Below are 20,132 nucleotides of genomic sequence, written 5' to 3'. Positions count from 1 at the left end.
AGGGGAGGGGCCGTTGCCCTCATGTGCTCTTGCATCACTCTTTCATCCCCTTTCTCTTCTTCCCTTTCAGATCTATTTGGAAAAATTAAAAAATTATAATTGAAAATTTTCATGAGTGGGAGACTTTCAAGGCACAGGTAAGTGACAAAAAGAAAAACAATCCAATGAAAATGAAACATGTCACAGTTAGGCCTAACATGTTTTGGAAACATGTCACAGTTAGGCCTAACATGCCAAAACATGTCCAATATAGGCGGAGGACCTAAGCTATGGAATAATTTGGGAGGTACTTCCTCGTGCACCCGGAGAATGAGAAGGTTTTTCCTCTTGGAATAATTGGAATAATAGGGAGGTACTTCCTAGTGCAGAGAAAGAAGGAGAAAGAAGGAGAAGGTGCTTCCTCTTGGAATAATAGGGAGGGTCTAAGACTTGGAATAATTCTACAAGTTCTTGGGAGGTTCTTCTTCCTTTGCTCTTGCGCCTACTCTAGTCAAACACAAGATGGATGCTATGGGAGAGGCTCCTCTTCCTCTTTCTCTTCCTCCTAGTTCTCCTCGTCCTCCTCATGTGGTGGTGGTGCCATTTCCTGCCCAAGGCCACATAACGCCTCTGATGCAACTCTCCAAGAAGCTGGCCAAGGAAGGCTTCACGATAACCTTCGTGAATACCACCCACAATCACCATCGTCTCGTCAACTCTTCCAACACCACCTCCCTTCCCAAAAACATCCGCCTCGTAGCCGTCCCCGATGGCTTGCCCCCCTCCCATGGCCGCACCTCCGCCATCGTCGACCTCTGCCTTGCCACCGTCTCCTCCATGGCTCCTGCCTTGCTCCTCCTCCTCCAGCAAGAGCTTCCCCATCCCTTCCCCCCCTTCTCTTGCCTCATCTGCGACCTCACCTTTCCCTTCGGCCAGTCCCTCGCTGACTCCTGCTCCTTGCCCCATGTCGCCTTCTGGACCCGATCCGCCACCTACTTCGCCGCCGTCCAGCTCTTCTGCAAAGGCCTCTGGCCGCCCTCAGGTACCGTTGTTTTGCTGCACCGCTCGAAGTTTTATTCGCTAGTGAGAAGACCTTCATTGGTGGAGTGTGATTGTTCGCTCAGTTTCAGCAGTTGTATCAGGTGATCAGAGTGAGCGCGCTGAGTTCCTGCTTCCTGTTCAGTATTTTTTGATAGTAAATTTTCGCTGATTTGCTCTTCATCCAGAGCACCTTGGCGCTCCTGCCTTGGATCTCACCACTCACTTTCCTGGCGCTCCGCCCGTTCGACCTACCGACATGAGCAGCTTTCTCCTCTCCAATGGCTTCATGTTCGAGTTTGGAACCAGTGCAATCTCCGGTCTTCGGAAAGATGCTTGGATATTATTTAACACCTTCGAAGAATTAGAAAGTCCCATACTCAATGCCCTGACCAACGATCTGAAGATCGCCACCGTTGGTCCCTTGCTACCACCGGAGTTTTTGGTTAATTCGTCAGAGGTAGTAAGCGATACCAGCCTGTGGCCAGAAGAGCAAGATTGCTTACATTGGCTAGACGAGAAACCGAGGAGATCCGTGCTGTATGTCTCCTTCGGTAGCATCACGCTGTTGTCAGAGAAGCAAATGCGAGAGTTCGCTCTTGGACTGGAGTCGAGCGAGCAGCACTTCTTGTGGGTAGTGCGTCCGGATATGGTCTCTGGAAGCTTGGCTGCAATGTTCCCGGAGGGATTTCTCGAACGAGTGAAAGATAGAGCGCTGTGTGTGCCATGGGCGCCGCAGCTAAGAGTCTTATCCCATATGGCAGTGGGGGGTTTTGTGACACACGGAGGCTGGAATTCTGCGTTGGAGGCGATGGCAGCAGGGGTGCCGATGCTATGTTGGCCATATTTTTCAGATCAGAAGGCGAACTGCAGGAGCATATCGGATGGGTGGAAGGTGGGGCTGAGCTTGGAGGAAGACGGAAATGGTTTGGTGACAAAGGAGGAGGTGGAGAAGAAGGTCAAACTCCTCATGCAAGGACATCATGGTCTAGATCTGAGAGAGAGAGTCGGCAAGCTCAAGGTGGTTGCAAGGACAGCCCTTTCGGAAGGTGGATCCTCCCATTCCAATTGGGAAGCATTTGTTAGATCTATTAAGCCCTCTTTAACTTGAGGAAAGCTCTTTCTTAGAGTACATGTGCTTCTATTTTTACAAATGGTCCAAGGTAGATGTCGAGTGGAATTGGTACGACTTTGCGTGCAAATATTGCGAGGAACTCTCCTAAGCTGGAGATGCTTTTGTGATTGTTCGTGTAAAGGAATCTTAGTAGATGAAGGATTTTACTATGGATGAAAGAAGGTTTTAAATATTCACTTAGACAAAGCACACTCCAAGATTTAAGATGTACACCTAGGAGAATGATATAAGACTCTCTAAATGTACATCCACAAAAATGAAGATGGATGTACACCTTGTTGAGACTTGATGGTTGATTCAATTAGTGATAACAAGGAAGATGCTTGTGCAAATAGCAATGAATTTCACCATGGCTTTTCATGAGAAGTACAAATGTAAACCTTGCATAATCTGTTTCGTGGATTAATCAATGTTGGGATTTGATATTCCACAAAAAAATCATTGGGATTTTGTGGTCACATCCCCACTTGTGAGCTCCCATATGCCTCGTGTAAAATTCCCCTTCCTATCTATTATAATCTCACCTCTTTGGCTAGCATCCTTGAGAGCAAATTCTTAACAATCAATGGTCCATTTAATTGCTTATAACTCCAAGGGATAAGGCCTAGCTCTATTGTTCCTTTGCTATGCGCTATCCTCTCTTTTAGCTCTTTCTTCTTCATATTTTTAGATCCATTTTTCCATTTCTTCACAATAGTGAAGTCAAAAGGGGTTCACTTTGAGTTGTAAGGAGAAAGTGTTTTCTCTTCCATTGTTCGACCTCTCCTAAAACCCATGGATCATTGCTATCATTCTAATGTATTGGCATGTCTGGATTTATTAATACAAGAAAATTTGTAATGTAAAACATTGACTCTTGCACCAACCATCTATCTACCATGCTATCCTTTTGTCTAGCTTTTTGCCTTAGATATCCTTTCAACGTCTTCATAAACCATTCCAAGAAAGACATCTATTGGCCATCAAATCTCTTGCATATTCACTTCCTATGTCAGCTAGACGAGTAGATGTAATTGGATGTTCATAATACTTGTTGGAATAGCCTTTTAATCAAGCATATAGCTTTGATGGCAAGAGCTCTCATTTTCTAAATGGATGATTTCTTGATCACGTTTTTGGGTATCCATGTGCACAATGATATCAGAGAGACAAATTACAATTATCTTTTGCAATGAGATGGGAACCCTCCAACATACCTTACAAATATACTGGGCTTGTTCATGGCATTGGATGCATCTTTCGTACTATATCCTCACAAAGTAGGTGGAAGTACACACTAAAGTAGCAATAATGTGTTAGTTAATTTGAAATAAGAGTCTAAGAAAGTTTGGAGTTCAAGTTGAAATAATGTTACCTGTATCATTTTGTACCAATCATGCAACTTGAGGGCCACTAAGTCTTAGTTTTCCATTCAAAGTAAAGTCATACCTACAATAACACTCTTTACATAAACGTGTTCTCCTTTGCTAATGCCTATGGTGCCTCAGGTAAAGCCACCTTATTGCCTCTTTGTTTTTTCCATAAGTCCCGTTTCATTGCAATATCGACTCAATTCCTCTCATGGTTTGTAGTTGTCTCTATCCCCAATCATATGCTTTTGTGATATTTTTGAATATAAGCATTAAATGGTGGGGTGAAAGCAAGGTAATGTGGAATGCTTTTTCCACTATATAGCATGAAAATATAGCAAAATACATAGTAGTTAGATGAAGAAAAAACACAAATTGTTATATTTTTGAATAAAATATAGACTCGTTCGTTGCATGATTATGTGCACCACTACCAAGTAACTGAAAGACTGACGAGACGTTTCGAGTAGTTCTTAGATTCCAACAATAAGTTTTTTTCCCTCTTGATCATGTTGTCAACCATTCCTGTAAGCTAAAGAGCTTCATATTCACCGTCTGTACTATTGCGCTATCGTCCAACTCGTGACTTCGGTTTCCCCGCAGTGAGCACTCCAACCCGCCTAAACTAGAGGGTAAAGTCTTGATGGAAGCAATTTTTGCTTATCACTTTCTATTGTTTATGAAGTTTGACTTGAAGATGTTGGCATAGACTAAATGAGGCCCAATTTCATCATTAGGAAAGAAGGGAACTCATTTTGGGGCCCTCTAAGAAATTCACTATTTACCTATTTTTGTTGCACTCAAAATATGGGAAATGCCATAAAATATGGATACTTATTGCAAAAATGTCAGTCTAGTACTCAAGCTTCACATTAAATAATATATAAGATCCTTGATTTTCCGTGCAAAATTTTATAATTCTGCCTTGGAGATGCCAAAAAGCGATGCTCGGAGGCTCGAAAAAGGGCAAAAATTCTCGAAATAGGAGATCTGTACTAAAACGCGATTTGGCCACCTGGCACAGTCTCCCATTCCGGGCATTTTTGCCCTTTTTCGAGCCTCCAGGCGTTGCTTTTCGATGTCTCTAGGGTTGATTTGAGGGTTTTTTCTTGCTCCTGATGCACTAGCTGTTGGAAAACTGAAGGAAAAGAGTAGAGTGGACACAAACTCAGAATACTTGCATTACTTGCTTGTAGAATGAAGAAGAGTGAGGTCCTTAAGTAGGCACCTCATACATGCTCACTGACATCACTGATGACCTCAGAGCTCCACAATCATCTCCTCAATCTGCTCCTAGATTCTCTCAATCATCCTATGTGGCTTTCCACCACCTAACTGTGCTTGTGGACACCTAACTGTGCCTCTAGCACTCACACATAGAAACATAAGGTGTGCCTGAGGCATACACCTTGAGATATCCCAACAAACCCCCCCTCAAGGGAATGCCTCAGGCTATGTCAAGGATACATCTAGTCTCATAGTTTCTCATGCCATCTCATGGTGGTCAAGGATAAATCTATGGCTAGGTTCTCATGCTAGCAAGGGTTCCCATGGGTGTAAGGTAAACAAAAAGGGATACAAAAAGACCTTCCAATGGTTATCTCCCCTGCATGTACATGCACACAATGTTTGCAGGAGGTACCATGGAGCAAAACATACACATGGCCTACATCATAAGGTGACTAGAGGTGTTTACAAAACACACAAAACACAATAGTTTATTTTCATTCATTTTGGAGGACTATCTAGGCTGAGTACCTTGACATAAAAAGAGAGATTTGGAGCATACATAGAGATGTTTTAAAATGCATAATCTTCATGGGATGCCTCATCTTGTGGAGGCAAAATATCCATGTCAAGGCAAGGTCTTACCACATGGGTAGTGTCTAGTGCCTTATAAGATGGTACTATGATAGAACAAGTGGATCTGAAAGTCATATCCTTCAAGAGAACAATTATCTTGTCATCTCCATAGTTGTGTAGAGAAGCATATCTTAGGTATCTGACCTTCATATTTTTCTTATACTTGGAGTCAAATAAAAGTGCCATGAGAGGGTAGATCTCTGTAGTTGCTTCCTTTTTGGCAACCATTGTTTTGGCAATCTTCAACAAGGAAGTCAGGTTGGCATTTTCATCCTTTGTAGCATAACAAGACATTGCTTTATGTTTTGGCTTTTCACATATTTTGCATAAGCAAGCCATGAGAGGCTCTAACCCAAGTATTGGGTAGTGTCTTCTCTCTTACAGGGCTTAGAATAACAACTAAAATGCTTCAAAATATAAGCATTTAATGTAGCAAAGTCTTGTGACCAAATTTCAAACAATAATGCTTTCACTTACATGCTTCATAGAAGTGGCTAAAATGAATACTTTCCAATCAAAACCAGGTCTAGCAATTCAAAACAAAACTGAAGCCACACTTGTACTAAAGTTATTGAAAGTTTCAAAAAACCAGAAGTGCTAGAGTAGCATTTTATGTAGCATCATCTTCAAAAACTTGTCCAAAACTGTCAAAACTAAAAGGCTGAACTTGGAGGGCTTGTAGCTCACTCTTCAAAGCAAGGAAAAGAGGGCTTTCTGAAGCAAAAGAAAGCTCATATACCAGAGAGGGTCCAGCATAGAGGTTGGACGAAATGGTGCGCACTTTTGCCCGGGAGCATTGCTACAGGCTGAAACTGAGTTTTGACGATTTCTCCCTCGTTACTAAACCAAATGACCTGAAAAATGGCTCAAAATCTTTGTCTTGAGGTCGCCCATCTACTCCTAAGAGGGCTCAGGCAATGGCAGAGCAGGCAAGGAGTATTGAGCAACAGAAGAAATTTGCTGTTTGGAGAATGGCAGCCACCACAGACGTTTTTTCTTCAATTACTTGTAGGTGGAAGTTTGCCCATACTAGAGGAGTTTCCAGCTCAGAGGGTTTGGGCAATGGTCGTTTGTAGGCGGAGAACCAAGCTCTCTAAGATTTTGGGAAGAAGGAGGAAGATGGGGAAGAAGAAGATGAAGAAGAAGAAGATGATGTGGCAGAAATGGGCTCAAGGGGGATCAAAGGGCTCTGATACCATGTTGGAAAACTGAAGGAAAAGAGTAGAGTGGGCACAAACTCAGAATACTTGCATTACTTGCTTGTAGAATGAAGAAGAGTGAGGTCCTTAAGTAGGCACCTCATACATGCTCACTGACATCACTGATGACCTCAGAGCTCCACAATCATCTCCTCAATCTGCTCCTAGATTCTCTCAATCATCCTATGTGGCTTTCCACCACCTAACTGTGCTTGTGGGCACCTAACTGTGCCTCTAGCACTCACACATAGAAACATAAGGTGTGCCTGAGGCATACACCTTGAGATATCCCAACACCAGCGATGTCAGAATCATAAGATTCTGCACATAAAATTATCTCTTGAAGATTATGTCAGACATAATAAAAGAAAAAGATTTTGAATATGACTTATTTTATATTTTTACATGGTTTTTGGTATTTTTCCAATGTTACATTGGCCCTCTTCTGATCAGTCGAGATCCTATTTTTCTAAACCCTAAAAGGCCCCAAAATGAGCTCCCTTTTTTCTTAATGTCAAGTTTAACACATTGTTTCTTGAATTGGTAGCATTGATATAACCGTTCATCGTGCTTGGAAGGAGGAGGAATTATGCCATTCAAGACCTTTCAGTAGATGGAGTGCTTGTATTGAAATGGTTACTAAGATTGCTAAAGATTTTGGGATAGAGAGAGCAAGAAGAATGAGGAGACAGGGGAAGGCGACGATTTGCATGAGTTTGTACTTGTTGTTGACTATTGCCGAGAATCCATTGGATCCTATTTTTTCTTCGTTGCTTTCCTTGGTTGAGATTTTGTTGAGAGCTATAGAGCATGCTAAGCTGGGTGCAGCTAAGGTTCAAAGTGGCTTCAACAAGGTGACACACCATTGGCATTCTTCTTTAGAGCCATAAGAGAGAAAAGTATGCTGAGGGCAATCTAGTATATGAGGAGCCAAAAATAACTGAGATTTGCATGTAGCATATATCTAGCATTGCGGGTACTAGGCCAGTTGAAATCACAAATTAGAAGGTAAAGCTGGATGCATTCCTAAACAACTTGCATGATAGGTGGTGATGCCTTACGAGGCTCTACTATTGCAAAGGACCTTCTTTGGCTGAGATCAAATATGTTCTTTGGTTGAGATCAATGGGCTGAGATTAAATATGGCTAGAGGTAAGTCACTTGGGCCTGTCAGTATGCCTATTGAGTTCTATCAACATAATTTGTGGAGGATATGATGGAAGTAATTAATTGGTGCTTTCAAAGAGGTGTGATGCCTCAGAGTCTTAATATGGGTATGACAAAGCTCATTCCTAAGGAGAAGAATAGATGGTTACCATGTCATTGGAGATCTTTATCGATGCTCAATTGTGTGTGCAAAGTTATGGTCAAGGATTTGGCCAATAGAATCAAGCATATTCTGAGTAGGGTGGTGCATGCCAGACAATATGGTTTTGTATATGGAAGGAACATAGAAGATGTCGTTCTAAATATATTATTGGCTATTGATCATGCATTGAATCATAATGAATCATATTGACTTTGTCTTTCTATCTTTGCAAAGATCATGGCAGCTAATGGGGAGCTAATGTAGCTCGCAAGGCATCTAAGAAGATATCACAAGTATAGGTCCCAATACAAAAGAGATTTTTCTGGTACACACGGGAGTTTAATGAGCAGTATGGGCTCAGTATGGTTGGAATAGATCCAAGGGAGATATGAACAGGTTCAAAATACATCAACCTTGTAGACTGGGAGTCTGTACTTGCATGTCGCAAATCGGTTTTTGGGTAGAAGAAAATAAAGTTGTATCATGTATATGATGAGTTTAGCGAGAAGCTTGTGCAGCATCACTATGAAGTCTTCAAGAGGGGCCACCTAGTTACAAAATCGGGATATTTTTTGCAAAGTCCTTTGCCTTGGAGAATTGCAAGTCAGTGCAAAGAGTTGAGGACATGGAGCATGGGCTCCATTTGTGGAGAGCGTAATGGAAGAGGACATCGATAATAATGCTTTAGTCATGTTTGTTGAGAAATTATCTTAATATCGTTATTAGCATTGTGAACTACCAAACATAGGTATTAATGTCTATATAAGCATCGGAAAAGCTTCTATGAAGATTATCAATGTCGATAAAAGCATCGAAAAATTGGATGCACTATAACCATTGACAATTTTGGATAGTGTGGGTTTCACCTTGTAAATTGCAATATTAATGAAATAAAATAAAAATGTTTACACAACCAAATATAGTTTCCATAAATGTTGTTCTCCATTTTTAATCAATCAAACCCTCACTAGAATCTTCCTTTTGAGATTGTTGCTCATCCTCTCGATCATCTGTGTGACTAGGTCTCACACATCTTCAGCATGTAAATCTAGCTTTCCAAAATTTGTGTTAGAGAAATACTATGAGAACTCAAAAATATTTTAGAGGGCATATTGGAGGAACTTCCAGTACATACTCCAATTCCACATCTTCAAATACATGTCAATTTCTAGATGCAACTTTAATCACAAACCATCGCTAGTTTTCCACTCAATTGAGTTGAATAATCACCTAAGATGTACATAGTTTAGCGAAAATTCCTGCTAAATTTTTCATGCAAGCTTGAATGGATTCTAAGGGCAAGACACCATGCTTACTTTCTCGTAGTGTGTGGGTAGAACAAATGTGTCAATAAAGTCATCCCAATATATTGATCGAGTCAATGGAAAAAAACCCACTTGGATGCTTCTTGACTGCATGCCTTTACATACAACTTTGAACCATTTTACATCAAATATAAATACTTGGAATCTTCTAAAATTCACTTACAAAATGGCTTGTATGGCTCCAACATAATCCATTTTACCTGCAATGAGATTTGTATCCCTCGCAGTGGCTATATTGTATTGCAAGAAGTTGGCCGTGACTCCTCGATTAAATGGGTTGCACTTTACATCAATTTTCTCTACTCTATAATGACTAATACATGCCCACATTGTATTGAATGAATGTTTCTTCAGCATATACATAAAAGTTACAAACAAAACTTAAAATGAAACCAATGTGATATGATTATGATATATACTCGTAGTTGAGGTCCGAGGGCATCTAGGTGCAAAGCGCAATAGGTGGGAAGAGAATATGAGATCGTTACATGGTGTGTTCCTTTCACCCAATATAAAACTTGTCGTTTCCACAACACCAGTGAAAAACTTGTTTTATTTGAGCCCAGAATTCCAAAAAAAAAGGAAGATGGCATTGCTGGAATGATAAGTGCATCTGAGATTAGGTTGGGACGTCTAAAGTTGGTGCTGGATGAAGAACGCCAAGTTCTTTAGGTCGCTAGCTGAGACTTGTATAGAGCAGAAGGCAAGCGCATAGAGATGAATAGGATCAAAGTTGAACTATTCAATCTTGGAGAGGATGCTGATCGAGAACAGTTGTTACAAATGTTCCTAAGATTGCATAACAAAGACGATGTACAAGAACCACAAAAAAGGGTTGATCATGCAACATGAGTCTCCCAAACGATTTTATTTTTTATTCGTGCTATCTAATCTCTCAGGCATTCTACATGAGCTATATATCTCATACAATTCGCTATGTATAATATCTCTGATATATAGCATGTAATCTATTCTTTTGAACATTCTTAATGAGCTATATTTTATAGCTCATACTATGTGCTATACATTATTTCTATTATATATTGCTTTATTTAAAATTTCAAGCATATTGACTGTGCTATATAGCTCATACTATGAGCTATGTACTTTATCTCTCGTATATACAGTCACTCTATTCTATTAGACTATAATTGAATAAGCTCCATAGGTCATGCTATGTGCTATGTACATTATCCCTACTCTATAGCACTCAACTTGTTCTTCCAAACATACTGTATTAGCTGTATAGCTCATACTATGTACTATGTACATTATCTCTACTATATAATAAGCAGTTTATTCTTCCAAGCATACTGAATGAGCTATGTAGCTCATGCTATGTGCTATATAAATTATCCATGCTATATAGTAGGTAATCTATTCTTCCAAACATAATGTAGCTATGATAGCTCATATTGTGTGCTATGTACATTATCTATGCTATATAGCACTCAATCTATTCTCTCAACTTACCGAATAAGCTACATAGGTCATGTTATGTTCTATGTACATTATCCCTACTTTATAGCATTCAATCTCTTCTTCTAAGCATACTGTATGAACTATATATAGCTCATACTATGTACTATGTATATCATCTCTGCTACATAGCAAGTAGTTTATTCTTGCAAGCATATTGAATGAGCTATATAGCTCATGCTATGTGCTATGTACATTATCCCATGCTATATACCACGCAATCTATTCTTACAAACATAATGTAGATATATAGCTCATACTGTGTGCTATGTACATAATCTATGCCATGTAGCACTCAATCTATTCTTTCAAGCATACAAAATGAGCTATATAGCACATGTGTTGTACATTATCTCTACTATACAGTACTTAATCTAATATGTCAAGCTCATGTTGAATGAGCTATATAGCTCATGCTATGTGCTATATACATTATCCCATGCTATATAGCACTTAATCTATTCTTCCAAACATAATGTAAGAGCTATATAGCTCATACTATGTGCTATGTACATTATCTATGCTATATAGCACTCATTCTATTCTTTCAAGCCTTCTAAACGAGTTATATAGCTCATGTGATGTACATTATCTCTGCTATATAGTACTTAATCTAATATTTTAGGCATGCTGAATGAGATATATCATAACACATATCATGTGCTTTTTATATGCTACACGACTCATTAGTTTTTCTATGATGCGCCTAAGTATCATTGCACAAGGTTGGTTAAGATACATATGTTTGGAGGTTTTGGAAAGTTTTGAATTTTTGCATATATTCATAGGTTTCAGTTTTAGAAATAGAGAATCCATGATTGAGGAGGCATAGGCCCACATGGATTTTTGCTTAGAATTGAAGTCTAGGGTTGAGTATAGGCCCCCCCATTGTTATGCGTCCACATCCACTGGTTGTTGATGGTATGGGTGGTTCACTTTTGAAGGCCGGTGAGCCACTGCTTAGCCTATGGCTCCCCTTTTGGTAGTCAGTCATTTGAGGATCGAGGTGTTTGGATTACAATGCAATCACATGCATCACTTTATCTTCTTTGATCATGTAGCAACAAAGACTGGTACATCTGTACATAGTGCATGTATAGAGCCCATTTCTGAGAGATCCAAATAATTCTTGGCATTCCAACTTCATGTAGATTTGGTATGTTTTAAATTATATGTGGCTTTTTCATCGTAGCAAGTTGGTTGTTAAATTATTGAAGTTTTGTTATATTCATGTTTAGATGGCTGAAGTCCTTGATCTTGAGTTTACTTCTCCTGATGGCAAGCACGTGATGCCTATTACAAGTGTGTATTGTGATAATATCCTCCATTGTTCTTAGTGTCCATTTTTCCATGATAGTACTTACACTATTAATTGCGTAATGTAGGTGAAGGAGGATCTATGGGTGGAGATGTAAGAACACTTAAGAGAGGGAGGACTAGTGTGTTGGACTCGACTTTTGTATGTAGTAGTTGTAACCACTTTGCGTTTGTCGAGTCCAGCTACGGTCCAAGAGACATCACATTGTGTATGGTTGACGGTGTGAATCTTTAACATTCATAATTTCATACATTTTCATCCTACTAGAGGATCTAGTATCCGTTGAATATGGTCTCCAAATAGACTTTCAGGCTCAGAGAAATTAAAAAGAAGAACAAAGGCATTGTAGTACCATGAAGCCAGAGTGACTAGAAGAATGAAGGAGAAGGAATCGTTATAGGTTGATGGAGGTGATGAGTTGGATGGCTTAGGAGGGCAGGCGCAAGATGTGGAGGAGCCTGGGGAGACTCTTCTTGGAATAGTGGAGGCAAGTGATGATGAAATTACCTTATGTGTGGTTGAAGGTATGAATCCTTAACATTCATAACAATGTAACATCTAATTCGAGAACTATAACCTCAAAATGAGAACTCTAGAGAAATAATTCAAAGATTCCCTTCTTTTCATGTGAATTTTACATATTTTTCAAAACCATTACAATATGGACCTATGCATCCAATGCAAATAAAAGGGCCATGGCATGACATATTTCAAATGTCTAATATGCTAGAAATTACATTGCTTCATAAATATACATGCCATTGATTCTACAAAGAATAGTACTCATCCTCGGATCCTATACCTTCAAATGCACTAGAGCTAAAGCTTTGTGGGGTAAAAGTTGTAAGAGCCTTCCTCCTCCAAACTATCTACTAGAACATTCTCAGAGTCAACCTAGCCAAGTTGAGATGCCACCCTCTTTTTTGCATGGCGTGTCTTGGCTTTAACTTGTGCACTGCATCCAATCAATGTCTTTGGAATCTTTGAGGATAATGTTATGTATTGTGTCACCTTTGGCAATTTCCCTGCTTGTCTCAATTGAAATGTATATATTAAAATATCTAACCGAATTGCTCACTTAATGATATCATCTACCAAGCTCTACCTCGCTTGCTTTATGCAACCAAGCTATATGCTTGGTCAATGATATCATTGACCAAGTAAGGCAAAACATTTGAAAGCCCTAAATTATTTGGAAAAACATTCAAACTTTTTGTAGATACATATTTTGGTACTTTTGACATCAGAAATGAGCTTGGAAAGCCACAAAACCCTAAAAACGGCTGCAAACATGGGTACCTTCTGATGATTTTTTGAAAAAGCCCAGGGGAAAAAGCATGCGCTCACGTGCTAGGTCAATGATATCATCGACTTGGCATGCATTTGGTCGATTATATCATCAATCAAAAGCTGGGTGCATGCTTTCCCATCTAAGATTTTCAAAAAATCATCAGAAGGTATCCATGTTTGCAGCCGTTTTTAGGAATTTGAATCCTTCCAAGTTTATTTCTGATGTTTAAAGTACCAAAATATGAATCTACAAAAAAATTACTTTTTTTTCAAATAATTTAAAGGTTTTGGCTCACTCGAATAAGAGTTTTTCATTCTTTCTTTATGTGATTTAAAAAGTGGGTGAAAAGTCTCGTTTGGACAATAATGAGTAGAACATGCTATTAGGTGCAACAAGTTAAGATAATAGAAGTTTCTTTTTGATAAAAATATAAAGGGCACGGGAAGGAAAAATCTTTAAGACTTTGAGAATATAGAAAATCGAAAGATATTTTGCAATATAGTGGAGATCCTTTTTAATTTATAGGCATGATGTTTGAAAAATGAATGAATTCTGTAAGTTTTTAGTTTTTGACCGCAAAATATAGGGGTGAAAGCATGCTATAGTGTCTAAAAAAGTACTCCTTTTGGCAAAGGTCCTAGCATAGATATAGTACTAAATTGTGTACTAAAAGGCGCTGACAGTTGGATTATATTTCCACATATCAAGGATTCCACGATCTACAATTTGCAATCCACTCTCACTCAAAAATGATTTCAACATCACCCAGTGACGTCCATCCATCTGTTTCAGAAGTGGGGAATATATTTTGTCGGGGGCCCCTACCCATGACTACCTACAAAAAGTATCTTTTGATAGCCACTCAGTATGTCACTAAGTGGGATGAAGCTATCGCCCTCCCTGCAGCAAATGGTAAGGCAGTTTCAAATTTCATATGTGAACGTATCTGCACAAGGTTTGGGACACCCATGGAAATAGTATCTGACAATGGGAGTCCATTCTTAAATAAAGCAGTGGAGTTACTCATGGATCACATGGATATTGATCATCACACTTCTAGCATCTATTATCCAGCATCCATGGGTCAAACGGAGCGGACCAATGGCCTCCTTTGTAAAACCATGGGAAAAATGGCTACAAGGAACAGGAGCCATTGGGATCAGAAGGTCACAGAAGCTGTATGGGCTTACAACATCACTCATAAAACACCTACAGGTCACACTCCTTTTGAGTTGGTGTACGGTACTGAGGCCGTTTTACCACTAGAGATAGAGATTCTGACTTTGAGATTGGCACAAGAACAGAGGATGACATAAGATGAACATGTAGAGGCCCGATTGGTGCAGCTTGAGAAGCTAGATGAAACCCGATGCCTTGCCCTACATCAAATAGAGATTCAAAAGAATCGACAAAAGGCCCACTTGGATGCTAAGATTCGCAAGGGATAGGAAAGACACTTTGCTGAGGGGGATGTTGTGCTATGCTTTGATAACAGATTGGACCACCAAATGGATAAGAAGTTCCTTCCATTGTGGACCGATCCATACAAAGTCATCAAGGAACGTAACAATGGGTCTGTACAACTTTGAGAGCTACATGAGCCATATGGCAAGAAGGTGATCAACAAGCATTACCTCAAGCCCTTCTTTGTGCGTGATGGACCCAGGCATGGAAATGCTATGCATTCCCTACCTGGGAAGGGGGGGATTGTTATGCATAAATTTGTCTAAGGAAAAAGGCATAAATATGTGTGTATGTTTGTATGTGTGGCCATAGTATAATAAAATATGGTGTGCATAGGGCCAATGTTGAGGTGGTAGGGCATGACCATGTGCCACCCTTCCACGTAAGAGGACCCATAAGGTGTGTTGTACATAATCCATGGTAGTAATATTATAAAATGTAAGGTGGCATGGTTCCTCCATGTGCCACCCCTCCACCTAGGCGGCGGTCGCATGCCTGCATTTAGTGAGATATGGCCTAAAGTCCATGAGAGAAGTAATATAAAATAGGTGGAGATGGATATTATATTGAATTATTCCCTCCATGTAGGATAGGCCCATGTGGGGGGGTATAGATAGTCCAAGGATGCAAGTTAAATAATGGGGAAAATAAGATGAGGTGGCAAGATTCCTTGTGCCAACCCTCCACTTGTCCTCCTAGAGGTTTGAACATATTATAAAATTGGGAAGAGACCAAGGGAGTATCATAGATGTGAGAATGGGGCTTGATTTATGTGGAAAAATGAGGCAAAGGGTTGTCGCATACAATTGAGAGTGCGTAACCACCTAGCCCACATGAGAGACTTTTCCACACACACCATGCATATGGGAGGATGCATTTATTGGGAGAGACACCCTCTCTTGGCTATAAAAGGAGGGGCCTATTCCTTGATGGGACACGCTCATTCTTGTAAAGCCACCTAGCTAGTACTTTGATTTCCCCCTTCCCTTCCTTTCAAATAAAGCATGGCATGGACCTCTTTCCTTGATGTCTCCATCTTTACATTCCTCCTCCCATCATGTACATGCTTCTCTTCTCCCTCTCCCTTTCCCCTTGTGCCATAGTCTCCCTCTTCATTCCCTCCCCTTCTAATCCCTTTTCCCCACCCATGATAACGTTTCGCCCTCACGTTCTCCTTTCCTCTATGGCCCTTGAGCGTCGCCATGCTTAATGTCTAGCCTCTTGTCCTGATTTCTTTCCTAGGTAACAGTGCTAATATTACTAAATGTTGAACAGTCCTAAAGGCTAAATAGTACTAAATGCTAAATAGTGCTGAATAGTATTACATGCCAAATACTACTAAATGCCAAATAGTGTTAAATGTTAAATACTGTTGAAACACACAGTACTAGCAGTTTTAGATCCAAGAGGGACCATCATCCTCTTCCCTTTTAAGACCTCATTCTTGAGAAGGTAATTGGTCATGAGATGTATACTTTCTGTGATGGTTACTTCGGGTTTTATCAAATCAGAATTGCCAAAGAAGACGTGCTTAAAACCAAATTTGCTACACCCTGGGGGACATTTGCATTCAAAGTAATGCCATTTGCCTCACCAATGCTCCTGTTATCTTTCAAAGATTTATGTAGATGGTGTTTGCTCCTTATTTGGGGGATTTCTTGGAGGTGTTTTTAGATGACTTTTGTATATTATCATCACATAAGGAGCACATCATGAAGGCTAGGTTGGCCTTCCAAAGGGTCAATGATGTGAATGGTAGTCTCAACCCTGAGAAATGCACCATTAGAGCCACTCAAGGGAGGTGACTAGGACATATTGTCTCATCCGAGGGTGTCAAGCTTGACCCCGAGAAGGTAGAAGCTATCCTCAAGCTCTCCCCACCAACAACCACACATCAGGTATGCTCATTTGTCAATCTAGCAGGATATTATCATCGCTTCATTGATCAATATGCTACGTTGACATGACTCATGACTATGCTATTGAAAGATGGGGTTGATTTCTCTTGAAATGAGGATTGTGATCATGGGTTTGCACAAATCAAGAATGCTCTGGCTTCAGAACCCATTCTACATAATTCATATTGGTCAAAGACTTTCTATATCAATCTTGAGTTTGGTGAGCACACTCTGGCAAGTGTTCTTCTCGAGCAAGGGGAGGATCGGTTCATGTATCCCATTCAATTTACTTCTCGACAATTGCTCGACACTGAGTGATGCTACTCAGAGGCTGACAAGCATGCCTTGTCTTTGGTGTTCTGCATTGAGAAATTTAAGCATTATGTGGCTAGAAAGTCCTTCATTATACTCACTAGTACTAGTCTTGCAAAGCAGGTTCTTCAATCACCAAATCCCATGGGCCGGTTGGCCAAATGGTTGGCAGTTTTACAAGAATATGATTTTTCTTTCAAAATGGTAAAAGGGGGTTGTTCCAACTTGAAGAATGCTTTGATTGATTTAGAGGAGTGCCTTGATGTAACCCTTGTAGCAGCCATAGAAGTTGGGAATCCATGGTATGGCGGTATCTATAGGTTTCTGACTACTTTCTCCTTTCCTCTAGAAAGTACTAGCTATGAGAGAAAGAAGATCTGCAGAGATAGTCGGCGCTACACCCTCTTTCATGGGGTATTGTACCTTCAAGGCATGGATGGGGTACTAAGAAGGGCCATTGATGTAGATGAAGTACCTAAGGTATTGAAGCATTATCATGATGGATTTTGTGGAGGCCACTATGCCAGTGACTATATAGCTAAGAAGATTTTACATGTTGGGTACTATTGGCCGACCTTGTTCAAGGATGTCACTATGCATTGCAAAACTTGTGAACCATGCCAATTCTTTGGTAGGAAGTGCTAAATAGTACTAAACGCTTAGTAGTATTTAGTCTTTTTAGCTATCCTTTTAGTACTAAATACATAGTACTAGCAATGCTAGATAGTGTTGAAACACAACTGTACTAGGCAGTGCTAGATAGTGCCAAATAGTACTAAATGCTAGGTAGTGCTAATATTACTAAATGTTGAACAGTCCTAAATGCTAAATAGTACTTGATCCTAAATAGTGTTGAATAGTACTAAATGATAATTACTACTAAATGCCAAATAGTGTTAAATGCTAAACAATGCTAAAACACAAAGTATAAGCAGTGCTAGATAGTGCTAAATAGTACTACTGAATGCTAAATAGTGTTGAATACTACTAAATGCTAAATAGTGTTAAATAGTACTAAAGCCTAGATACTGCAAAATGTTAAACATTGTTGAATGCCAAATAGTTCTAAATCCTAAATATTGCTAAATCACATAAATGGTACTATTTAGTACTAAATAACTGACTTCAAATGTTCATGTACAATATTATATTACTCTATTGAGTAATAAGTAATGAGAAAAAAAGAGTGAAGAAAATATACCTGCTTTGTCAAAGCCCATGGCAGCCAACCATGCATTTGACACCAATACATTACAGGACAGATGAATACAACAATGCAATGCTGCACACATGATGTAGTATGTGTGCAAGCATGGTGCAAAAAGCACATCAATAGTTTCTTGAGAAAGTCCAAGCCCACAGAAAAACACACCTGCACATTTATTGAAAGGGTAAGTACACACTACTTGTAAGAGGACCCAACTCTAAAAACTAAAACATCGATTTGTACATGGAAGTTAAGAATCTCACCATTCAATATTCACATTCATAGTCGTTGCTATAGAGGCTGTGGGATGGTGAGTTGGTGCTAGATTTAGAACTTCGGGACCTCGACTTGGGAGCTTCTCAATCAGATGCTACATGTTGCTGCTCAAAAAACTTGAGCTTGCTTGGTAGTGCTCTCTAACACTGATTTGCTGCTATGTAGCTATATAGTAGATAGTTTGAGTATACATAGTCATGGAACACAAGGTATACTATATAGCACATCTTTGTCTATGTGCTATGTAGCACATAGACAAAGATGTGGAACTTTACATGCTATATAGCTCATTGTTTCTTCTATTCAAACCACAGAATCAGCTATAGCACATAGTTTGAGTATACATAGTCGTGGCACACCAGCTATACTATATAGCACATTGTGTGTGCTATATAGCCCATAGAATATGCTATGTAGCACATAGACAAAGATGTGGAACTGTGCATGCTATATAGCTCACTGTTTGTTCTATTCAAACCATAGTAGCAACTATATAGCAAATTATGTGTGCTATACAACCCACAAAATATACTATGTAGTACACAGACAAAGGTGTGGAACTTTTCATGCCATATAGCTCAAACAATGAGCCATTTAAACCATAGAATCGGCTATGTAGCACATAGTTTTAGTAGTATACATACTCGTGGCACACCAAGTCTACTATTTAGCACATTGTGTGTGCTATAAACCCCATAGAATATGCTGTGTAGCACATAGACAAAGATGTGGAACTTTGCATGCTCTATAACTCACTGTTTGTGCTACTCAGACCACAATAGTAACTATATAACACATAGTTTGAGTATACATAGTCGTGGCACACCAAGTATTCTATATAGCAAATTGTGTGTGCTATACAACCCACAGAATATGCTATGTAGCATAAAGTTAAAGCTGTGGAACTTTTCATGCCATATAGCTCAAATAGTGAGCTATTCAAACCATGGAATGAGCTATATAGCACATAGTTTTAAAAGTATACATAGTCGTGGCACACCTGGTCTGCTATATAGCACATTATGTGTGATATACACCCCACAAAATATGCTATGTAGCACATAGACAAAGATGTGGAACTTTGCATGCTATATAGCTCACTATTTGTGCTATTCAAGCCATAGTAGGAACTATATAGCACATAGTTTGAGTATACATAGTTGTGGCACACTAGTAATGCTATATAGCAAAATGTGTGTGCCATACAACCCATAGAATATGCTATATAGCACACAAACAAAGATGTGTAAGTTTTCATGCCATATAGTGCAAAAAATAGCTATTAAAACTATGGAATCAGCTATATAGGACACAGTTTTGATAGTATACATAGTCATGGCACACCAGGTCTGCTATATAGCACATTGTATGTGCTACACACCCCACAGAATATGCTATGTAGCACACTTTTTGAGTTTACACATAGATGTGGAACTATGTATGCTATATAGCACACTGTTTATGCTATTTAAACAACAAAATCAGTTATAAAGCATACAATTTCATTACACATAGACATGGCACAATGTGTATGCTATGTAGTGCACTATTTGTGCTATTCAAGCTGTTGAATATGCTACCGAGCACACTATCTATCTACAGTTGCTCCCATGAGAGCTAGGATAGCCAATACCATGTCTTTTTCCAGCTATTCTTGCAAACTGATACTTATTTACACTTGTGCTAGGAG

General features: G+C 39.5%; 1 protein-coding gene across 1 annotated transcript; it reads left to right on the top strand.

Annotated features, from left to right (window-relative positions):
* The first annotated feature begins 462 nt into the window (after positions 1-462).
* LOC147886218 (7-deoxyloganetin glucosyltransferase-like) lies at positions 463-2,390 on the top strand. The gene is made up of 2 exons (XM_087395360.1): positions 463-1,021; positions 1,206-2,390. The coding sequence occupies exons 1-2, from the start codon at positions 502-504 to the stop codon at positions 2,126-2,128; spliced, it is 1,443 nt and encodes a 480-aa protein (XP_087251486.1). The 5' UTR covers positions 463-501; the 3' UTR covers positions 2,129-2,390.
* The last annotated feature ends 17,742 nt before the right edge of the window (positions 2,391-20,132 follow it).

This window comes from Dipteris shenzhenensis, chromosome 24 (genome assembly GCF_047967505.1).
Source record: "Dipteris shenzhenensis isolate YYH24624 ecotype China chromosome 24, Dip_SZ_1.0, whole genome shotgun sequence".
NCBI classification, from domain to species: Eukaryota; Viridiplantae; Streptophyta; class Polypodiopsida; order Gleicheniales; family Dipteridaceae; genus Dipteris; species Dipteris shenzhenensis.
The sequence above is the reverse complement of the archived record's forward strand: the minus strand, read 5'-3'. Positions and strand labels throughout refer to the sequence as shown.